Source organism: Entelurus aequoreus, linkage group LG19 (assembly GCF_033978785.1).
Source record: "Entelurus aequoreus isolate RoL-2023_Sb linkage group LG19, RoL_Eaeq_v1.1, whole genome shotgun sequence".
Classification (NCBI taxonomy): Eukaryota; Metazoa; Chordata; class Actinopteri; order Syngnathiformes; family Syngnathidae; genus Entelurus; species Entelurus aequoreus.
The window spans coordinates 6,938,194-6,962,949 of NC_084749.1; the positions used below are offsets into that span (position 1 = coordinate 6,938,194).

General features: G+C 41.9%; 2 protein-coding genes across 4 annotated transcripts in view; both read left to right on the forward strand.

The window, feature by feature from the left end:
* LOC133635044 (aerolysin-like protein) overlaps positions 1-24,756 on the forward strand; it is an 81,117-nt gene that overhangs the window by 52,107 nt on the left and 4,254 nt on the right. The gene's annotated exons all lie outside the window — the stretch shown is intronic.
* LOC133634834 (aerolysin-like protein) lies at positions 1,886-17,093 on the forward strand. 3 transcript variants are annotated; one of them, XM_062027468.1, is made up of 4 exons: positions 1,886-1,989; positions 15,413-15,527; positions 15,670-16,159; positions 16,475-17,093. In XM_062027468.1, exons 3-4 carry the CDS (start codon positions 15,680-15,682, stop codon positions 16,943-16,945), a joined length of 951 nt encoding a protein of 316 aa, XP_061883452.1. In that variant the 5' UTR covers positions 1,886-1,989; positions 15,413-15,527; positions 15,670-15,679; the 3' UTR covers positions 16,946-17,093. The 3 variants fall into 3 exon arrangements, with proteins under 3 accessions (XP_061883452.1, XP_061883453.1, XP_061883454.1); XM_062027469.1 differs by having other exon boundaries at positions 15,413-15,515; XM_062027470.1 differs by having other exon boundaries at positions 1,923-1,989; positions 15,512-15,527.

The window sequence follows — 24,756 nt, forward strand, 5'->3', positions numbered from 1 at the left end:
TAAGATGAGAAGCTCTGTCATTCGGGAGGGGTTCAGAGTAAAGCTCCACTTTGAGAGGAGCCAGCTGAGGTGGTTCGGGCATCTGGCCAGAACGCCTCCCTGGGGAGGTGTTTAGGGTGCGTACGACCGGTAGGAGACCTCGGGGAAGACCCAGGACACTTTGTGAAGACTATGTCTACCACCTGGCCTGGGAGCACCTCGTGATCCCCCGGGAAGAGCCGGACAAAGTAGCTGGGGATAGGGAAGTCTGGGCTTCTCTGCTTAGGCCATTTCCCCCGTGACGCGTCTTCGGATAAGCGTAAATAGATGGTTGTAAAGTTTGAACAACCAAAACAAAGTATAATTGTTCAAATATCAGCCTTTTTAAGAAAAAAAATATACACAGTGATAACACCAGTGAACACCAAATTACCGTATTTCCTTGAATTGGCGCAGGGAATATAGTATTCGCACGTCTAGAATTACTGCCGGGTCAAACTCGTTTCTCAAAATAATTAACGCATGCTTGGCCTTATCGCCGGTTTATTATTGAAGCCGGATCAAATTCGTTTCGCAAAATATTAATTTTATTATCGCATGTCTATAATTTTCACCGGGTCAAACTCGTTTCGCAAAATATTTAGCATATGGCGAGAACTTCCACCGGGTCAAATTCGTTACGTCACGAGTGACGCATCTGTCCTCATTTTCAAAATGGAGGAAGCTGCTTTCAGTAGTTTACAATCGCACAAAGGAAAAAAGATAAAGAGCTATTCAGTAGGATTTAAGGTCCAAGCTATTGAATACCGGTACAGTATGCTAAAGAGAACAGTAAGCAGTTATGTTTTATTAATATACCGTAGCTGCGTGTGTCAAATACTGTATGTCATTAAATGACTCCCGCCTCTTGGTGGTAGAGGGCGCTGCCGCGCTAGTGATCCTTCTTGCGACTTCCGGTACTGCAGAAGAAGTGAACACACGCAGCAAGAGATTATTTTTTTCCCCTTTTAACATGGAGGATTACATGCCGGTATCTAAAATAAAACAGTTTTTTAAATTGGACTTTCAATGGAAGCAGGAGGTAATAATTAAAGGAATATCTCCATCGAGACAGAGACTTTTAAAAAGGAAAAAAGAAAATAATGAAGACTTCTATAAACAAGTTATCGATGCTTTTGGTCAGAAGGAGCTGCAAATGGACTCCATTTATAAGTAGAGGTAAGACCATAATAACGTTTTTTTGAATTAAGAGTGCTTTTCATGATGGTATGCTTACATCACACTCAAAGCGCACGCCTAAATTTTATGGATTCCTTTTGGTAAACGCCGGAGTGAGAAGAGGTTTTAAAATAATTGCCGCATGCACGGCCATCCCGCCGGTTTCCGGTAAACGCAGGAGTGACAGGAGGTTTTAAATTAATTAACGCCCCTGCGGCCATTCAAGGAAATACGGTAAGTGATAACACATACGTTCTGCATAAAAAAAAATTGGATAAACAATCAAAAACGTAATGGCTCGTTATAATTCTGCATAATACTAGTTCCTACAGGAATGGGCTTTGTTTATTACTGATCTCTATTGATACAATTATTTGTGTGTCCGTGTGTGTTAGCGACCCGTGGTGTGGCGTGACCAAAATAGCATGGCCATCAAATTGGTTGACTACCCTAAAAATAATTGCGCCTCTTGAGTTTTGGGAGACTACACCGTAGAGTACCAATGATTCATCTAATGTCAAAATACTAACAATCAGATTAAAACAGAATAATAATAGGGGTAAGGGTTAGGGGGTGTTGACACCTTTTATTGCACAGATAAGTCTGTGCCTGTGTTCCAGATATTGTCATATAAATAGCAGGGTCATATAAATGTCGGGGGATTGTGTGTGTGTGTGTGTCTTCTCGAGTGTTGGACTGCTTGCAGGACAAGAGAGTTGAGGGCTAAAAGTAAAGACGAGAAGATTGAACTTTGAAAAATTCAAACCTTCCAAACAAATCATCCTGTTCTAGGTATGTGTTTATGTTTTAGCATTTTCTAGGACTATATAATGCATGTCATTCAGCTCATAGCTAATACTGGACAGTTGAAACTGTGTTTTTGAGTAAAGGAATAATGAATATTGTTTTTGAAATGTTAAAATAGTACGTAAACTATTACTAAAAATTCAAAAAATATAAATCAATCAGAATCAGAATCAGAAATACTTTAATAACCACCGAGGGGAAATTAACATTTTCAGCACAATCCCATTCAAGAGTGGACAAACATTACGGGGAGACAGAACAGGATCAAACATTACTGGGAGACAGAACAGGATCGTTGACGGGTCTGCCAACTTCTGGCACCCCTTACAAAAATGGTGAGAAACAGGTAAACGCTGGGGATAGGGGGTGAGAAAAGAAAAAAAGTCTATGCCTGGGCCCCTGGAGAGGGGGTCCAGACTGAGGCAAAGGGAGAAAAAAAACAACCTCTTAGCCATAGCACACAAAAACATGTGTGTAAGAGGGAAACATCAAAGAACACAAATACACTGTGGTGGCCTCTGTGGTGTTCCACGCCATCGTCTGCTGGGGTGGGCGGAGCATGGCCAGAGACAGGAGCAGACCCAACAAAGCAACCAAGCGAGTCGACTCCACCCTCGGCAGCCCGCCAACTCTCAATATGACGTATTTCGGGTGAAAAGAACTACAAAACAAGAAGTCGACAAACGGATACAGTGCTGGAAGTAGTTCTGCTACTACGAAACAAAATAGCGGGTCGCCTGATAAAAACTACACATACAAATGTGACATTTAGCAACTCGTGGTTGTAGGAATCATAAATCATTGTGGTGAATTTCCGGGTTAAAAACAAGATGGCAGTTCCATTATTTAAAATCAATCAATCAATCAATGTTTATTTATATAGCCCTAAATCACAAGTGTCTCAAAGGGCTGCACAAGCCACAACGACATCCTCTCCCCTAGGGGAGACCCGATGCAATGGACTTCGAGTGGGTCTAGCATAATATTGTGAGAGTCCAGTCCATTGTGGATCTAACATAATAGTGAGAGTCCAGTCCATAGTGGATCTAGCATAATAGTGTGAGAGTCCAGTCCATAGTGGATCTAACATAATAGTGAGAGTCCAGTCCATAGTGGATCTAACATAATATTGTGAGAGTCCAGTCCATAGTGGATCTAACATAATAGTGAGAATCCAGTGCATAGTGGATCTAACATAATATTGTGAGAGTCCAGTCCATTGTGGGTCTAGCATAATATTGTGAGAGTCCAGTCCATAGTGGATCTAACATAATAGTGAGAGTCAAGTCCATAGTGGATCTAACATAATAGTGAGAGTCCAGTCCATAGTGGATCTAACATAATAGTGAGAGTCCAGTCCATAGTGGATCTAACATAATAGTGTGAGAGTCCAGTCCATAGTGGATCTAACATAATAGTGTGAGAGTCCAGTCCATAGTGGATCTAACATAATAGTGAGAGTCCAGTCCATAGTGGATCTAACATAATATTGTGAGAGTCCAGTCCATTGTGGATCTAACATAATAGTGTGAGAGTCCAGTCCATAGTGGATCTAACATAATAGTGAGAGTCCAGTCCATAGTGGATCTAACATAATAGTGAGAGTCCAGTCCATAGTGGATCTAACATAATAGTGAGAGTCCAATCCATAGTGGATCTAACATAATATTGTGAGAGTCCAGTCCATTGTGGGTCTAGCATAATATTGTGAGAGTCCAGTCCATAGTGGATCTAACATAATAGTGAGAGTCCAGTCCAAAGTGGATCTAACATAATAGTGAGAGTCCAGTCCATAGTGGATCCAACATAATAGTGAGAGTCCAGTCCATAGTGGATCTAACATAATAGTGTGAGAGTCCAGTCCATAGTGGATCTAACATAATAGTGTGAGAGTCCAGTCCATAGTGGATCTAACATAATAGTGAGAGTCCAGTCCATAGTGGATCTAACATAATATTGTGAGAGTCCAGTCCATTGTGGATCTAACATAATAGTGTGAGAGTCCAGTCCATAGTGGATATAACATAATAGTGAGAGTCCAGTCCATAGTGGATCTAACATAATAGTGAGAGTCCAGTCCATAGTGGACATAACATAATAGTGAGAGTCCAATCCATAGTGGATCTAACATAATATTGTGAGAGTCCAGTCCATTGTGGGTCTAGCATAATATTGTGAGAGTCCAGTCCATAGTGGATCTAACATAATATTGTGAGAGTCCAGTCCATAGTGGATCTAACATAATAGTGAGAGTCCAGTCCATAGTGGATCTAACATAATATTGTGAGAGTCCAGTCCATTGTGGATCTAACATAATAGTGAGAGTCCAGTCCATAGTGGATCTAACATAATATTGTGAAAGTCCAGTCCATAGTGGATCTAACATAATAGTGAGAGTCCAGTCCATAGTGGATCTAACATAATAGTGTGAGAGTCCAGTCCATAGTGGATCTAACATAATAGTGAGAGTCCAATCCATAGTGGATCTAACATAATATTGTGAGAGTCCAGTCCATAGTGGATCTAACATAATATTGTGAGAGTCCAGTCCATTGTGGGTCTAGCACAGAGGTCGGCAACCCAAAATGTTGAAAGAGCCATATTGGACCAAAAATACAAAAACAAATCGGTCTGGAGCCGCAACAAATTAAAAGCCATATTACATACAGATAGTGTGTCATGAGGTATACCTTGAATTAAGAGGACTTAAAGGAAACTAAATGAGCTCAAATATACCTACAAATGAGGCATAATGATGCAATATGTACATATAGCTAGCCTGAATAGCATGTTAGCATCGATTAGCTTGCAGTCATGCAGTGACCAAATATGTCTGATTAGCACTCCACACAAGTCAATAACATCAACAAAACTCACCTTTGTGCATTCACGCACAAAGTTAAAAGTGTGGTGGACAAAATGAGACAGAAAAAGGAGTGGCATAAAACACGTCCTAGAGAGTCGGAAAAAGTTATACATGGAAACAATCTATACGGTGAGTTCAAGGACCGCCAAAATAAGTAGGACAAAACGGCGCTCGCCAAATACTCGAATCAGTGAAGCATGTTTAGTATAAACAGAGTGATTTATAACAATTAGGGAGGTTTGTGTCATGTTTGTCCTCCTACAGAAACCATACTAAAACAAAAAAAAATATTTTTTTTCCCCTCATCTTTTTCCATTCTTCATACATTTTTGAAAAATCTCCAGAGAGCCACTAGGGCGGCGCTAAAGAGCCTCATGCGGCTCTAGAGCAGCGGGTTGCCGACCCCTGGTCTAGCATAATAGTGAGAGTCCAGTCCATAGTGGATCTAACATAATATTGTGAGAGTCCAGTCCATTGTGGATCTAACATAATAGTGAGAGTCCAGTTCATAGTGGATCTAACATAATAGTGTGAGAGTCCAGTCCATTGTGGATCTAACATAATAGTGTGAGAGTCCAGTCCATAGTGGATCTAACATAATAGTGAGAGTCCAGTTCATAGTGGATCTAACATAATAGTGTGAGAGTCCAGTCCATTGTGGATCTAACATAATAGTGAGAGTCCAGTTCATAGTGGATCTAACATAATAGTGTGAGAGTCCAGTCCATTGTGGATCTAACATAATAGTGAGAGTCCAGTTCATAGTGGATCTAACATAATAGTGTGAGAGTCCAGTCCATAGTGGATCTAACATAATAGTGAGAGTCCAGTTCATAGTGGATCTAACATAATAGTGTGAGAGTCCAGTCCATTGTGGATCTAACATAATAGTGTGAGAGTCCAGTCCATAGTGGATCTAACATAATAGTGAGAGTCCAGTCCATAGTGGATCTAACATAATAGTGAGAGAGTCCATTTCATAGTGGATCTAACATAATAGTGAGAATCCAGTGCATAGTGGATCTAACATAATATTGTGAGAGTCCAGTCCATTGTGGGTCTAGCATAATATTGTGAGAGTCCAGTCCATAGTGGATCTAACATAATAGTGAGAGTCCAGTCCATAGTGGATCTAACATAATAGTGAGAGTCCAGTCCATAGTGGATCTAACATAATAGTGTGAGAGTCCAGTCCATAGTGGATCTAACATAATAGTGTGAGAGTCCAGTCCATAGTGGATCTAACATAATAGTGAGAGTCCAGTCCATAGTGGATCTAACATAATATTGTGAGAGTCCAGTCCATAGTGGATCTAACATAATAGTGAGAGTCCAGTCCATAGTGGATCTAACATAATAGTGAGAGTCCAGTCCATAGTGGATCTAACATAATAGTGAGAGTCCAATCCATAGTGGATCTAACATAATATTGTGAGAGTCCAGTCCATTGTGGGTCTAGCATAATATTGTGAGAGTCCAGTCCATAGTGGATCTAACATAATAGTGAGAGTCCAGTCCAAAATGGATCTAACATAATAGTGAGAGTCCAGTCCATAGTGGATCCAACATAATAGTGAGAGTCCAGTCCATAGTGGATCTAACATAATAGTGAGAGTCCAGTCCATAGTGGATCCAACATAATAGTGAGAGTCCAGTCCATAGTGGATCTAACATAATAGTGTGAGAGTCCAGTCCATAGTGGATCTAACATAATAGTGAGAGTCCAGTCCATAGTGGATCTAACATAATATTGTGAGAGTCCAGTCCATTGTGGATCTAACATAATAGTGTGAGAGTCCAGTCCATAGTGGATCTAACATAATAGTGAGAGTCCAGTCCATAGTGGATCCAACATAATAGTGAGAGTCCAGTCCATAGTGGATCTAACATAATAGTGAGAGTCCAGTCCATAGTGGATCTAACATAATAGTGTGAGAGTCCAGTCCATAGTGGATCTAACATAATAGTGAGAGTCCAGTCCATAGTGGATCTAACATAATAGTGAGAGTCCAGTCCATAGTGGATCTAACATAATAGTGAGAGTCCAATCCATAGTGGATCTAACATAATATTGTGAGAGTCCAGTCCATTGTGGGTCTAGCATAATATTGTGAGAGTCCAGTCCATAGTGGATCTAACATAATAGTGAGAGTCCAGTCCAAAGTGGATCTAACATAATAGTGAGAGTCCAGTCCATAGTGGATCCAACATAATAGTGAGAGTCCAGTCCATAGTGGATCTAACATAATAGTGTGAGAGTCCAGTCCATAGTGGATCTAACATAATAGTGTGAGAGTCCAGTCCATAGTGGATCTAACATAATAGTGAGAGTCCAGTCCATAGTGGATCTAACATAATATTGTGAGAGTCCAGTCCATTGTGGATCTAACATAATAGTGTGAGAGTCCAGTCCATAGTGGATCTAACATAATAGTGAGAGTCCAGTCCATAGTGGATCTAACATAATAGTGAGAGTCCAGTCCATAGTGGACATAACATAATAGTGAGAGTCCAATCCATAGTGGATCTAACATAATATTGTGAGAGTCCAGTCCATTGTGGGTCTAGCATAATATTGTGAGAGTCCAGTCCATAGTGGATCTAACATAATATTGTGAGAGTCCAGTCCATTGTGGATCTAACATAATAGTGTGAGAGTCCAGTCCATAGTGGATCTAACATAGTAGTGAGAGTCCAATCCATAGTGGATCTAACATAATATTGTGAGAGTCCAGTCCATAGTGGATCTAACATAATATTGTGAGAGTCCAGTCCATAGTGGATCTAACATAATATTATGAGAGTCCAGTCCATAGTGGATCTAACATAATATTGTGAGAGTCCAGTCCATTGTGGGTCTAGCACAGAGGTCGGCAACCCAAAATGTTGAAAGAGCGATATTGGACCAAAAATACAAAAACAAATCGGTCTGGAGCCGCAACAAATTAAAAGCCATATTACATACAGATAGTGTGTCATGAGGTATACCTTGAATTAAGAGGACTTAAAGGAAACTAAATGAGCTCAAATATACCTACAAATGAGGCATAATGATGCAATATGTACATATAGCTAGCCTGAATAGCATGTTAGCATCGATTAGCTTGCAGTCATGCAGTGACCAAATATGTCTGATTAGCACTCCACACAAGTCAATAACATCAACAAAACTCACCTTTGTGCATTCACGCACAACGTTAAAAGTGTGGTGGACAAAATGAGACAGAAAAAGGAGTGGCATAAAACACGTCCTAGAGAGTCGGAAAAAGTTATACATGGAAACAAACTATACGGTGAGTTCAAGGACCGCCAAAATTAGTAGGACAAAACGGCGCTCGCCAAATACTCGAATCAGTGAAGCATGTTTAGTATAAACAGTGTGCTTTATAACAATTAGGGAGGTTTGTGTCATGTTTGTCCTCCTACAGAAACCATACTAAAACAAAAAAATATATTTTTTTTCCCCTCATCTTTTTCCATTCTTCATACATTTTTGAAAAATCTCCAGAGAGCCACTAGGGCGGCGCTAAAGAGCCTCATGCGGCTCTAGAGCAGCGGGTTGCCGACCCCTGTTCTAGCATAATAGTGAGAGTCCAGTCCATAGTGGATCTAACATAATATTGTGAGAGTCCAGTCCATAGTGGATCTAACATAATAGTGAGAGTCCAGTCCATAGTGGATCTAACATAATATTGTGAGAGTCCAGTCCATAGTGGATCTAACATAATAGTGAGAGTCCAGTCCATAGTGGATCTAACATAATATTGTGAGAGTCCAGTCCATTGTGGATCTAACATAATAGTGAGAGTCCAGTCCATTGTGGATCTAACATAATAGTGAGAGTCCAGTTCATAGTGGATCTAACATAATAGTGTGAGAGTCCAGTCCATAGTGGATCTAACATAATAGTGAGAGTCCAGTTCATAGTGGATCTAACATAATAGTGTGAGAGTCCAGTCCATAGTGGATCTAACATAATAGTGAGAGTCCAGTTCATAGTGGATCTAACATAATAGTGTGAGAGTCCAGTCCATAGTGGATCTAACATAATATTGTGAGAGTCCAGTCCATTGTGGATCTAACATAATAGTGAGAGTCCAGTTCATAGTGGATCTAACATAATAGTGAGAGTCCAGTCCATAGTGGATCTAACATAATAGTGTGAGAGTCCAGTCCATTGTGGATCTAACATAATAGTGAGAGTCCAGTCCATAGTGGATCTAACATAATAGTGTGAGAGTCCAGTCCATTGTGGATCTAACATAATAGTGTGAGAGTCCAGTCCATAGTGGATCTAACATAATATTGTGAGAGTCCAGTCCATTGTGGATCTAACATAATAGTGAGAGTCCAGTTCATAGTGGATCTAACATAATAGTGTGAGAGTCCAGTCCATAGTGGATCTAACATAATATTGTGAGAGTCCAGTCCATTGTGGATCTAACATAATAGTGAGAGTCCAGTTCATAGTGGATCTAACATAATAGTGTGAGAGTCCAGTCCATTGTGGATCTAACATAATAGTGTGAGAGTCCAGTCCATAGTGGATCTAACATAATAGTGAGAGTCCAGTCCATAGTGGATCTAACATAATAGTGAGAGTCCAGTTCATAGTGGATCTAACATAATAGTGAGAGTCCAGTCCATAGTGGATCTAACATAATAGTGAGAGTCCAGTTCATAGTGGATCTAACATAATAGTGTGAGAGTCCAGTCCATTGTGGATCTAACATAATAGTGTGAGAGTCCAGTCCATAGTGGATCTAACATAATAGTGAGAGTCCAGTCCATAGTGGATCTAACATAATAGTGAGAGAGTCCAGTTCATAGTGGATCTAACATAATAGTGAGAATCCAGTGCATAGTGGATCTAACATAATATTGTGAGAGTCCAGTCCATTGTGGGTCTAGCATAATATTGTGAGAGTCCAGTCCATAGTGGATCTAACATAATAGTGAGAGTCCAGTTCATAGTGGATCTAACATAATAGTGAGAGTCCAGTCCATAGTGGATCTAACATAATAGTGAGAGTCCAGTTCATAGTGGATCTAACATAATAGTGTGAGAGTCCAGTCCATTGTGGATCTAACATAATAGTGTGAGAGTCCAGTCCATAGTGGATCTAACATAATAGTGAGAGTCCAGTCCATAGTGGATCTAACATAATAGTGAGAGAGTCCAGTTCATAGTGGATCTAACATAATAGTGAGAATCCAGTGCATAGTGGATCTAACATAATATTGTGAGAGTCCAGTCCATTGTGGGTCTAGCATAATATTGTGAGAGTCCAGTCCATAGTGGATCTAACATAATAGTGAGAGTCCAGTCCATAGTGGATCTAACATAATAGTGAGAGTCCAGTCCATAGTGGATCTAACATAATAGTGAGAGTCCAGTCCATAGTGGATCTAACATAATAGTGTGAGAGTCCAGTCCATAGTGGATCTAACATAATAGTGTGAGAGTCCAGTCCATAGTGGATCTAACATAATAGTGAGAGTCCAGTCCATAGTAGATCTAACATAATATTGTGAGAGTCCAGTCCATTGTGGATCTAACATAATAGTGTGAGAGTCCAGTCCATAGTGGATCTAACATAATAGTGAGAGTCCAGTCCATAGTGGATCTAACATAATAGTGAGAGTCCAGTCCATAGTGGATCTAACATAATAGTGAGAGTCCAATCCATAGTGGATCTAACATAATATTGTGAGAGTCCAGTCCATTGTGGGTCTAGCATAATATTGTGAGAGTCCAGTCCATAGTGGATCTAACATAATAGTGAGAGTCCAGTCCAAAGTGGATCTAACATAATAGTGAGAGTCCAGTCCATAGTGGATCTAACATAATAGTGAGAGTCCAGTCCATAGTGGATCTAACATAATAGTGAGAGTCCAGTCCATAGTGGATCTAACATAATAGTGAGAGTCCAGTCCATAGTGGATCTAACATAATAGTGTGAGAGTCCAGTCCATAGTGGATCTAACATAATAGTGTGAGAGTCCAGTCCATAGTGGATCTAACATAATAGTGAGAGTCCAGTCCATAGTAGATCTAACATAATATTGTGAGAGTCCAGTCCATAGTGGATCTAACATAATAGTGAGAGTCCAGTCCATAGTGGATCTAACATAACAGTGTGAGAGTCCAGTCCATAGTGGATCTAACATAATAGTGAGAGTCCAGTCCATAGTGGATCTAACATAATAGTGAGAGTCCAGTCCATAGTGGATCTAACATAATAGTGAGAGTCCAATCCATAGTGGATCTAACATAATATTGTGAGAGTCCAGTCCATTGTGGGTCTAGCATAATATTGTGAGAGTCCAGTCCATAGTGGATCTAACATAATAGTGAGAGTCCAGTCCAAAGTGGATCTAACATAATAGTGAGAGTCCAGTCCATAGTGGATCCAACATAATAGTGAGAGTCCAGTCCATAGTGGATCTAACATAATAGTGTGAGAGTCCAGTCCATAGTGGATCTAACATAATAGTGTGAGAGTCCAGTCCATAGTGGATCTAACATAATAGTGAGAGTCCAGTCCATAGTGGATCTAACATAATATTGTGAGAGTCCAGTCCATTGTGGATCTAACATAATAGTGTGAGAGTCCAGTCCATAGTGGATCTAACATAATAGTGAGAGTCCAGTCCATAGTGGATCTAACATAATAGTGAGAGTCCAATCCATAGTGGATCTAACATAATATTGTGAGAGTCCAGTCCATTGTGGGTCTAGCATAATATTGTGAGAGTCCAGTCCATAGTGGATCTAACATAATATTGTGAGAGTCCAGTCCATTGTGAATCTAACATAATAGTGTGAGAGTCCAGTCCATAGTGGATCTAGCATAATAGTGAGAGTCCAGTCCATAGTGGATCTAACATAATAGTGTGAGAGTCCAGTCCATAGTGGATCTAACATAATAGTGAGAGTCCAGTTCATAGTGGATCTAACATAATAGTGTGAGAGTCCAGTCCATTGTGGATCTAACATAATAGTGTGAGAGTCCAGTCCATAGTGGATCTAACATAATAGTGAGAGTCCAGTCCATAGTGGATCTAACATAATAGTGAGAGTCCAGTCCATAGTGGATCTAACATAATAATGAGAGTCCAATCCATAGTGGATCTAACATAATATTGTGAGAGTCCAGTCCATTGTGGGTCTAGCATAATATTGTGAGAGTCCAGTCCATAGTGGATCTAACATAATATTGTGAGAATCCAGTCCATAGTGGATCTAACATAATAGTGAGAGTCCAGTCCATAGTGGATCTAACATAATATTGTGAGAGTCCAGTCCATTGTGGATCTAACATAATAGTGAGAGTCCAGTCCATAGTGGATCTAACATAATATTGTGAAAGTCCAGTCCATAGTGGATCTAACATAATAGTGAGAGTCCAGTCCATAGTGGATCTAACATAATAGTGTGAGAGTCCAGTCCATAGTGGATCTAACATAATAGTGAGAGTCCAGTCCATAGTGGATCTAACATAATAGTGAGAGTCCAATCCATAGTGGATCTAACATAATATTGCGAGAGTCCACTCCATTGTGGGTCTAGCATAATATTGTGAGAGTCCAGTCCATAGTGGATCTAACATAATAGTGTGAGAGTCCAGTCCATAGTGGATCTAACATAATAGTGAGAGTCCAGTCCATAGTGGATCCAACATAATAGTGAGAGTCCAGTCCATATTGGATCTAACATAATAGTGATAGTCCAATCCATAGTGGATCTAACATAATATTGTGAGAATCCAGTCCATAGTGGATCTAACATAATAGTGAGAGTCCAATCCATAGTGGATCTAACATAATATTGTGAGAGTCCAGTCCATTGTGGGTCTAGCATAATATTGTGAGAGTCCAGTCCATAGTGGATCTAACATAATAGTGTGAGAGTCCAGTCCATAGTGGATCTAACATAATAGTGAGAATCCAGTCCATAGTGGATCTAACATAATAGTGAGAGTCCAGTCCATAGTGGATCTAACATAATAGTGAGAGTCCAGTCCATAGTGGATCTAACATAATAGTGAGAGTCCAATCCATAGTGGATCTAACATAATATTGTGAGAGTCCAGTCCATTGTGGGTCTAGCATAATAGTGTGAGAGTCCAGTCCATAGTGGATCTAACATAATAGTGAGAGTCCAGTCCATAGTGGATCTAACATAATATTGTGAGAGTCCAGTCCATTGTGGATCTAACATAATAGTGAGAGTCCAGTCCATAGTGGATCTAACATAATATTGTGAAAGTCCAGTCCATAGTGGATCTAACATAATAGTGAGAGTCCAGTCCATAGTGGATCTAACATAATAGTGTGAGAGTCCAGTCCATAGTGGATCTAACATAATAGTGAGAGTCCAATCCATAGTGGATCTAACATAATAGTGAGAGTCCAGTCCATAGTGGATCTAACATAATAGTGAGAGTCCAATCCATAGTGGATCTAACATAATATTGTGAGAGTCCAGTCCATTGTGGGTCTAGCATAATATTGTGAGAGTCCAGTCCATAGTGGATCTAACATAATAGTGGGAGTCCAGTCCAAAGTGGATCTAACATAATCGTGAGAGTCCAGTCCATAGTGGATCTAACATAATAGTGAGAGTCCAGTCCATAGTGGATCTAACATAATAGTGTGAGAGTCCAGTCCATAGTGGATCTAACATAATAGTGTGAGAGTCCAGTCCATAGTGGATCTAACATAATAGTGAGAGTCCAGTCCAAAGTGGATCTAACATAATAGTGAGAGTCAAGTCCATAGTGGATCTAACATAATAGTGAGAGTCCAGTCCATAGTGGATCTAACATAATAGTGTGAGAGTCCAGTCCATAGTGGATCTAACATAATAGTGTGAGAGTCCAGTCCATAGTGGATCTAACATAATAGTGTGAGAGTCCAGTCCATAGTGGATCTAACATAATATTGTGAGAGTCCAGTCCATTGTGGATCTAACATAATAGTGTGAGAGTCCAGTCCATAGTGGATCTAACATAATAGTGAGAGTCCAGTCCATAGTGGATCTAACATAATAGTGAGAGTCCAGTCCATAGTGGATCTAACATAATAGTGAGAGTCCAATCCATAGTGGATCTAACATAATATTGTGAGAGTCCAGTCCATTGTGGGTCTAGCATAATATTGTGAGAGTCCAGTCCATAGTGGATCTAACATAATATTGTGAGAGTCCAGTCCATAGTGGATCTAACATAATAGTGAGAGTCCAGTCCATAGTGGATCTAACATAATATTGTGAGAGTCCAGTCCATTGTGGATCTAACATAATAGTGAGAGTCCAGTCCATAGTGGATCTAACCTAATATTGTGAAAGTCCAGTCCATAGTGGATCTAACATAACAGTGAAAGTCCAGTCCATAGTGGATCTAACATAACAGTGAGAGTCCAGTCCATAGTGGGGCCAGCAGGAGACCATCCCGAGCGGAGACGGGTCAGCAGTGCAGAGATATCCCCAACCGATGCACAGGCGAGCGGTCCACCCCGGGTCCCGACTCCGGACTGTCAGCACTTCATCCATGGCCACCGGACCTGTGCCCCCCCTTCCACAAGGGAGAGGGGAGCAGAGCAGAAAAGAAAAGAAGCAGCAGATCAACTTGTCTAAAAAGGGGGTCTATTTAAAGGCAGATCGTCCCTTGGATCAGTCTATCCCTCGCCCCCGTCCTCTTTGCCAACCTCTGTAGTCGCAAGTTGATCCCCCGCCCCCAAATTCGCCCGTCCTTTTGGAAGCTTGGTCATCGTTTTTAGAAGGCGGCCTATTTCGGTCCACCGATTTTGCGCCTCTGATGTTACACGTATTTCCGCCTTGAGTTCTAAACCGTGGGTGAGCTGGAGGTGGTAATGACCTGCACCAGGGGCTTATTTTGGAAACAGAGGAATATTACGTCTCTGTTTTAGGAAGACAGCCCGGCAAATGGCCGCCCTTACCTTGCAACAAATGTTCCGCCGATATAAAAAGGGCTACTAATGGAGTTAGCAATGTCAATAATCACCATCATGAATTGTCAAAATAGGTTGACCTGACCATTAAATGTTTCCAGCAAATGCGGGCCTACAAAAAATGATAATCATTCAACACATTCGCTCTTTCAAAAGAATGACAGCATGCTCTAACACCATTGTATACCTCTGAGTGCTTTTTATTTAGCTATTAATTTATGACATTGGAGTTGTGGTTGACATTTCTGCATTATTCTTCCAACTTTTCTGAGGAGCATTTTTTGGAACCTTCAGTATTTTTGATAAACTGGTGTTCTTATATATATATATATATATATATATATATATATATATATATATATATATATATATATATATATATATATATATATATATATATATATATATATATATATATATATATATATATATATATATATATATATATATATATATATATATATATATATATTTCCTTTTTGTATAGCTTATTTTTAGTAATAGAACATTGTTCATGCAAAACTAAATAAGTTATGAGAAAACTAACTGTCTTCTTTCTGTAAATAGGTGAGTCCTTTACCTTGCAAGCTTCATCTAGAGAAGAACCTCCACATTACAGAACCTAAGCTGTGACTGCTTTCTTGGTTTGTGTTTCTGAGGTATCAGGAAGGTGAGTTGAAAGGTGAGTAGAGACATACAGTCCTGTTGTTAAACAACATATGTTTGTTTAACCACTGACATGGAATATACATCTTACACACTCTTCTGCAGATCTTCAGGAAGTCCAGTAATTGTGAATATATTGAAGAACATTTCTGTTTCAGGTCATTAAACATGACTACCATTCATTACATTGGTGGAAATGGAGGCAGTCCATTTACTTTGACTGGTTGTGACAATGGTGCCACCCTCAGGAAGATTGGAGTGGCAGTGGGGGGCTGGCAGATCAAAGCCGTGCGGGCCGAACTGACCGACGGGCGTTTGGAGACATTTGGAGATGCACACATTTTCAAAGAGTTTACGTTCAACCTTGGCGAGCGCATCACCAAGCTGTCCCTGTGGGGGAACGGTAAAGGAACACGTCTGGGTGGCGTCAGGTTCTGGACGAGTTCTGGACGCGAGTTCTTTGCATACATGACCAGCTGGCCCCTGAAGACCGAGTTCTCTATCGACGTGGGGTCTGGAGTCTGCCTGGGGTTGAAGGGGAGGGCTGGCTTAGACATCGACTGCATGGGATTCCTCTTCATCCCTGCCATCAAGTCGTCTGTGCTAACCAACATAACCTATCCCAGCCTGGCCATGTACACACCCCAGGTGAGTGGTACTATGTGTGGAACACCTGAGTCAGAACATGGCAAGATAAGCGTAATATATTTCCATCATTTTTTTTCTCTATCAACTCCAGAAAATCAACTAAAATGGGATCATTTTCATTGACACGTCATTTTCCTTGTCCCCCATAAACATCACTATTTGATATTGGGTTGACAGTAATGTCTTTGGTTTAATTACAATAGGTCAATAAAATAGAATCATATTTCAAATTTTTCCCCCAGAAGATAAAGTCTCAATGTTAAAAAGGTCATCACAAACATGTTTGTGTGTGGCGGGGCTGGTTGTTTCCTCCAGGTCAACAAAGAATACATCAAATCGGTGTCTTACCACAATGACACAACTTCGCCTCAACAGCAGAAATGTACCTACAGCAGATCTGTGACCAAGTCTAACACCTGGAGCACCACCAGTAGTATTGAGTCCATCGTCAGCATGACCGTTAAAGCAGGGATCCCAGGTCTGGTGGAGGTGTCTGGTGGGTTCAGCCTGACCATAGGAAGGGAGCAGTCCTCCTCAATGAGCCACACGGAGACCATAACAGAATCCGATGAGGTCAATGTGAAGGTCCCGGCAGGAAAGACCGTGAGCGTTAAGTTCTCAGTGGGACGAGCAGTCATCGACCTCCCCTACTCGGCCAAAGTGAAAATCACATGCCTGGATGGCAGCAACCTGACCTTCAATTCCACTGGCAACTACAATGGTGTGGCTTACACTGCAGTGCATGTAAATACCACTGAGTCTGATAAAGTTATGAATGTTGAATAAGATGCATCAACATCTTACTGTGCACACTTTTAATATTCATTGCATAACATTGATTTGTACGCTAGTGCAGAGCCATGTGATCTTGCTAAATGAATTAGTCTGTCTCCCTGATCACATTGTTTAACGTTTTAATCTTATTGTGCACAATTTTAATATTCATTGCATAACATTGATTTGTACGCTAGTGCAGAGTCATTTGGTGTGGCATACTGTATATACAGCATGATGGTTGCACAGGTTTGCCTTAGGCTGCCCACAATAAAAAGCCACTCTGAAATGTGCAGTTTTGCTTCATTGAAAGAAAGAGAACGGCTGGAGCAGCGTGAAGCGGGTGTGATGGCTGGAGCAGCGTGAAGCGGGTGTGATGGCTGGAGCAGCGTGAAGCGGGTGTGATGGCTGGAGCAGCGTGAAGCGGGTGTGATGGCTGGAGCAGCGTGAAGCGGGTGTGATGTCTGGAGCAGCGTGAAGCGGGTGTGATGTCTGGAGCAGCGTGAAGCGGGTGTGATGTCTGGAGCAGCGTGAAGCGGGTGTGATGGCTGGAGCAGCGTGAAGCGGGTGTGATGTCTGGAGCAGCGTGAAGCGGGTGTGATGGCTGGAGCAGCGTGAAGCGGGTGTGATGTCTGGAGCAGTGTGAAGCGGGTGTGATGTCTGGAGCAGCGTGAAGCGGGTGTGATGTCTGGAGCAGCGTGAAGCGGGTGTGATGGCTGGAGCAGCGTGAAGCGGGTGTGATGTCTGGAGCAGTGTGAAGCGGGTGTGATGGCTGGAGCAGCGTGAAGCGGGTGTGATGTCTGGAGCAGCGTGAAGCGGGTGTGATGTCTGGAGCAGCGTGAAGCGGGTGTGATGTCAGGTCAGCTCCTCTGCTGCTTTTGCTGTTCTCCGTGGACATGGAGTGACAGAAAATTCTATAAACACGAGTACAGGGGTCGCCAATACGTCGATCGCGATCGACCAGTCAATCTTTGGGACCCTACCGGTCGATCGCAAACATATAAAAATGTATTATTTTTATTAATATGACATCAGTGACACCCCACTCGGAGCGCCAACAACAAACCCGCCTCATCTCTCTTCAGCCTCAAATCCTACGCTCTCAACACCGCGTCCCCTGAGCATGGCGGCACACCTCACCCGCTCGTCTCGCAAACGCGCATTTCATGACGTGCTCATAAAGCATGGAGCTGCAACAACGCATTAAGGCTGACTGTTGCGACATTTTCTAGCATCCTCCGCCACGCGAGGACTTGCATTTTGGGGAGGCATCATTAGAAAGGCACCCACACATTCTCTTCAGCAATGCTGGTAGTTCCTGCACACCCACCATGCAGACAGTGGTGGGTGTGCAGGAAGACCGTGTACTCAATGCGGGACTGTGATGGGGAGCCAATGAAGGGTGCGAAGGATGGGGGTGATGTGCTCATACTTCCACACCCTCATCAGGACCCTGGCAGTGCTGTTCTAAACATACTGGAGCTTTTGGAGGCTCTTGCCAGGGATCTCGATGAGGAGCGCATTACTGTAATCTAACCTAGAGGAAACAAAGGCATGGACAAGCTTCTTTGCAGATGGAAGGGAGAGGAGGGGGCGGAGTTTGGAGATGTTGATGAGCTGTTGACCATATAGTCCGGTTTTGATGTAAAGTTGTTCATGGAGACTTGAAAGTCAAAAAATTTCTTAGAAATAGTTTGAGGCTTGTCACCTCGGTTGACAATAATAGCTTTCAGATTATCTGAGTATGTTTGACAAAACTGGAGCCTTAATTTGAGCTCCGCAACACTTTTAGACAGGATTAGAACATCTTTAACCAAAATGTCCATGCGATAAACACGTAGTCGACAAACACTTGGATTCATGATCTGAAGCTCTTTTCTTGATGTTCAAGTGGTTCCTTCAAAAATGTATTTTGTTGCTCCAGCAACTCATGGACCATTGGCAAGGTAACATAGTCATCCTCACCTCTTCTTGGCCTGTTGATGATGTCTGTTGCTCAGATGAGGCTCCTGGGCTGAAAAGGAGGCAGTAGACTCAAGTTTCTCACCCATCCATCCATTTTCTACCGCTTGTTCCTCTCGGGCTCACAAGGGTAATGGAAACTATCTCAGCTGCACTTGGGCGGAAGGCAGGGTACACCCTGGACAAGTGGCCACCTCATTGCAGGGCCAACGCAGATAGATAAGACAACATTCACAGACTACTTTACAATCCACAACTTATTGACGTACAAAAATGTGTTATGATTGATAAAAAGCTGCACAAAAAGGTATGAAATCGAAAAGGAGAATTTAGGGCGACTCGCCAGTATTCTTGCTGAAACAGATGACATAGACCAACCCCACAGAGAATTCCACAGAACTTCTTCAGAAAGATCACACCCAGAATTTGTCTTCCAGTTCTTAAGAATTTCGCACTTGGGCTTCATCCAAACCAATCACATTCAAAACAATCTCAGATGATTTGCCACTCCAGGCTATGAAACCGTTAGCTTCCAAAGTTATCATTAGTGTGACTACAGAAAGTTCCTGCACTTCTTACCTGTCTGATATCATCTGTCCACTCTTCAACTTGTGACAATGCACAGCCGGTCTTAGATGATACATAGTCTGTTCTTGACACAAATCTTTCTACATATATGCTGGTTTGGTTGTGTATTTGTGCATTAAGTCCACCAAATTCAAAAAGAATGTATTGGAATTCTCACTCCAGAAGGACGTCAAATGATTAGACCTTTCTCATTCATTTGTAAATCCTCATCTGATTTGTTCATCCTCAACAACAAGATGTGAGTTGTAATGCGTGTGATCCAGCAGCCTAAGCACAGAAGTCCAGACTTTACTCTCCGCAGCCACTTTGTCCAGTTCTTCACAGGTGATCCTTCCTGTTGGACGTGCCCTAAACACCTCCCCAGGGAAGCGTTCGGGGCACATTCTGACCAGATACTCAAACCACCTAATCGGGCTTCTCTTGATGTGGAGGAGCAGCGGCTTTACTTTGAGTTCCTCCCGGATGACACAACATCTCACCCTATCTCTAAGGGAGAGACCCGCCACCCGACAGAGGAAACTCATTTTGTCGGCTTGTACCCGTGGTCTTATCTTTTCGGTCATAACCCAAAGCTCATGACCATAGGTGAGGATGGGAACGTAGATCGGCCGGTAAATTGAGGGCTTTGTCTTCCAGCTCAGTTCCTTCTTCACCACAACAAATTCATACAGGGTCCGTATCTCTGCACACATTACACCGATCCGCCTGTCGATCCCACGATCCACTCTTCCCTCACTCGTGACCAAGACTCTGAGGTACTTGAACTCCTCCACTTGGGACAATATCTTCTCCCCAACCCGGAGATAGGACTCCACCCTTTTCCGTACGAGAACCGTGGACTTGGACTTGGATGTGCTGATTCTCATCCCGGTCGCTTCACACTGAGCTGGATGTGATGCTCGTTGTGTGAATGCAGAGAAAAATGTACACACATATTATTCCGCACCACGGCTATGATCTAACTATTGTGTAAATGATGATAAGCATTTACACAATTTTTCTGGGGATCAACAGCATTAAAGATTCATACATTGACAACACGTTTACCTCTTTTCAGCAACATTGTAATACATTTCCACTCCCTAAGCAACACTTTTTTTTGGATATTTATAGAGCCGCAGTCTTGTTGGTAACACTTTCCCTACGTTTCTAGATGTACAGACTGATCCTGGTGTTAAACACAAATCGAAAACTTTGTCAGTTATACGTATTTATAACCACATTTTAATTTAGATTGCTGGTTTGTTTTTAGAGATATAGCAGATTAGTCTCGCTTAACAAGTGGCTGACTTATTTCTGTAGGCAACAAGGACTAACGTTTATTGATAACTGGCCCTCTTTCTGGGGCAAACCAGGCTTGCTGATGAGAGACGGCCTTCACCCTAACCAGGAAGGCGCCATCATCCTGTCTAGAAACATAGACTACTATTTAAGTCTCACTTGACTGACTACACTAGAGCAAGCCCGGTCACAGGCAATTACAATGTCTGTTAGTCCGGGTGAGGAGTCAGTTAAGCTAGAACTAGCCAGCGCCAGGCTGGATAATCCATGTACGCATAGCAATTCTCTTAGAATAATACACAATTCACATAATGTTTTTTCTGTTGTGTCTGTGTCAGAGGTGGACATGCATTCTACTGAGGTGGCAAATTATGATATGTCCAGTCTATTGCAGCACCAAGCAAACAATCGGAAAATTCCCGTCATATCAATTCGTAGATATGGTCGAAACTATTTAAAGTGCACTACGCATAATAAACGCAACATTGTTAATATTGCTACTACGGATAATCTTAACAAAAACTCGTCAAAACAGCCCAATACCTATAATATGGGCTTTTTAAACATAGATCATTGTCTCCCAAGGCGTTATTAGTTAATGAGGTCATTAGAGACAACAATCTTAACGTCATTGGTCTTAGCGAAACCTGGTTCAAACCAGACGAATTTTTTGCGCTCAATGAGGCATCTCCTCCTAACTATACGAATGCGCATGTTGCCCGTCCTCTTAAAAGGGGAGGGGGTGTCGCACTAATATACAATGAAAATTTCAACCTTACCCCTAACCTACATAATAAATATAAATCGTTTGAGGTGCTTACTATGAGGTCTGTCACACCGCTACCTCTCGACCTGGCTGTTATCTACCGCCCCCCTGGGCCCTATTCGGACTTTATCAGTGAATTCTCAGAGTTCGTTGCTGATCTAGTGACGCACGCCGACAATATAATCATAATGGGGGACTTTAATATCCATATGAATACCCCATCGGACCCTCAGTGCGTGGCGCTCCAAACCATAATTGATAGCTGTGGTCTTACACAAATAATACATGAACCCACGCATCGCAAAGGCAATACAATAGATCTAGTGCTTGTCAGGGGTGTCACCACCTCCAAAGTTATGATACTTCCATATACTAAAGTAATGTCCGATCATTACCTTATAAAATTTGAAGTTTTGACTCATTGTCAACAAGCTAATAATAATAATAACTGCTATAGCGGCCGCAACATTAATGCTGCCACAACGATGACTCTTGCTGACCTACTGCCTTCGGTAATGGCACCATTCCCAAATTATGTCGGCTCTATTGATAACCTCACTAACAACTTTGACGATGCCTTGCGCGAAATTATTGATACTATAGCACCGCTAAAGCAAAAAAGGGCCCCTAAAAGGCGCACCCCATGGTTTACAGAAGAAATTAGGGCTCATAAATTATCATGTAGAAAACTGGAACGCAAATGGCGCGCGACTAAACTTGAGGTTTTCCATCAAGCATGGAGTGATAGTTTAATAATTTATAAACGCATGCTTACCTTAGCTATAGCTAAATACTACTCAAATCTCATCCGCCTCAACAAAAACGATCCTAAATTTCTGTTTAGTACAGTAGCATTGCTAACCCAACAAGGGACTCCTCCCAGTAGCTCCACCCACTCGGCAGATGATTTTATGAATTTCTTTAATAAGAAAATTGAACTCATTAGAAAGGAGATTAAAGACAACGCATCCCAGCTACAACTGGGTTCTATTAACACTAAATACGACTGTATATACGACGGACACTGCCCTCCAAAATAGTCTCTCTATTTTTGATGAAATAACATTAGAGGAATTATTACAGCGTGTAAGTGGGATAAAACAAACAACATGTTTACTTGACCCACTTCCTGGGAAACTTATCAAGGAACTGTTTGTATTATTAGGTCCATCAGTGTTAAATATTATAAACTTTTCACTTTCCTCCGGCACTGTTCCCCTAGCATTCAAAAAAGCGGTTATTCATCCTCTGCTCAAAAGACCTAACCTCGATCCTGACCTCATGGTAAACTACCGGCCGTTTATTTCCAAAATTCTCGAAAAAATTGTTGCACAGCAGCTAAATGAACACTTAGTGACTAACAATCTCTGTGAACCTTTTCAGTCCGGTTTCAGGGCAAATCACTCTACGGAGACAGCCCTCGCAAAAATGACTAATGATCTATTGCTAACGATGGATTCTGATGCGTCATCTATGTTGCTGCTTCTTGATCTTAGCGCCGCTTTCGATACCGTCGATCATAATATTTTATTAGAGCGTATCAAAACACGTATTGGTATGGCAGACTTAGCCTTGTCTTGGTTTAACTCTTATCTTACTGACAGGATGCAGTGCGTCTCCCATAGCAATGTGACCTCGGACTATGTCAAGGTAACGTGCGGAGTTCCCCAGGGTTCGGTTCTTGGCCCTGCACTCTTTAGTATTTACATGCTGCCGCTGGGTGACATCATACGCAAGTACGGTGTTAGCTTTCACTGTTATGCTGATGACACTCAACTCTACATGCCCCTAAAGCTGACCAACACGCCGGACTGTAGTCAGCTGGAGGCGTGTCTTAATGAAATTAAACAATGGATGTCCGCTAACTTTTTGCAACTCAACGCTAAGAAAACAGAAAAGCTGATTATCGGTCCTGTTAGACACCGACATCTATTTAATAATACCACCTTAACATTTGACAACCAAACAATTACACAAGGAGACTCGGTAAAGAATCTGGGTATTATCTTCCACCCAACTCTCTCGTTTGAGTCACACATTAAGAGTGTTACTAAAACGGCCTTCTTTCATCTCCGTAATATCGCTAAAATTCGTTCCATCTTGTCCACTAGCGACGCTGAGATCATTATTCATGCGTTCGTTACATCTCGTCTCGATTACTGTAGCGTATTATTTTCGGGCCTCCCTATGTCTAGCATTAAAAGATTACAGTTGGTACAAAATGCGGCTGCAAGGCTTTTGACAAAAACAAGAAAGTTTGATCATATTACGCCTATACTGGCTCACTTGCACTGGCTTCCTGTGCACCTAAGATGCGACTTTAAGGTTTTACTACTTACGTATAAAATACTACACGGTTTAGCTCCAGCCTATCTCGCCGATTGTATTGTACCATATGTCCCGACAAGAAATCTGCGTTCAAAGAACTCCGGCTTATTAGTGATTCCCAGAGCCAAAAAAAAGTCTGCGGGCTATAGAGCGTTTTCTATTCAGGCTCCAGTACTCTGGAATGCCCTCCCGGTAACAGTTAGAGATGCTACCTCAGTAGAAGCATTTAAGTCCCATCTTAAAACTCATTTGTATAATCTAGCCTTTAAATAGACCCCCCTTTTTTAGACCCGTTGATCTGCCGTTTCTTTTCTTCTCTCCTCTTCTCCCCTGTCCCTTGCGAGGGGGAGTTGCATAGGTCCGGTGGCCATGGATGAAGTGCTGGCTGTCCAGAGTCGGGACCCCGGGTGGACCACTAGCCTGTGCATCGGTTGGGGACATCTCTGCGCTGCTGACCCGTCTCCGCTTGGGATGGTTTCCTGCTGGCCCCACTCTGGACTGGACTCTCGCTGATGTTTTGGATCCACTTTGGACTGGACTTTCACAATGTTATGTCAGACCCACTCGACATCCATTGCTTTCGGTCTCCCCTAGAGGGGGGGGGGGTTACCCACATATGCGGTCCTCTCCAGGGTTTCTCATAGTCATTCACCGACGTCCCACTGGGGTGAGTTTTCCTTGCCCGTATGTGGGCTCTGTACCGAGGATGTCGTTGTGGCTTGTGCAGCCCTTTGAGACACTTGTGATTTAGGGCTATATGAATAAACATTGATTGATTGATTGATGGTTTGTATTTATAATTCATGTATACATAATTTCCTCACAAGAAACAGCAGGACTACAGGAAACTTCACCTGCAGTGTCCAGTATGCAGTATTCATTTCACAGTCCCATTTTT

Bases quoted from the DNA above. Each gene is read 5' to 3' on its own strand.
- LOC133634834 (XM_062027468.1), top strand. From the start codon at position 15,680: ATGACTACCATTCATTACATTGGTGGAAATGGAGGCAGTCCATTTACT. The intron at 16,160-16,474 runs GTGAGTGGTACT...TGTTTCCTCCAG, and splicing joins TGGCCATGTACACACCCCAG to GTCAACAAAGAATACATCAA.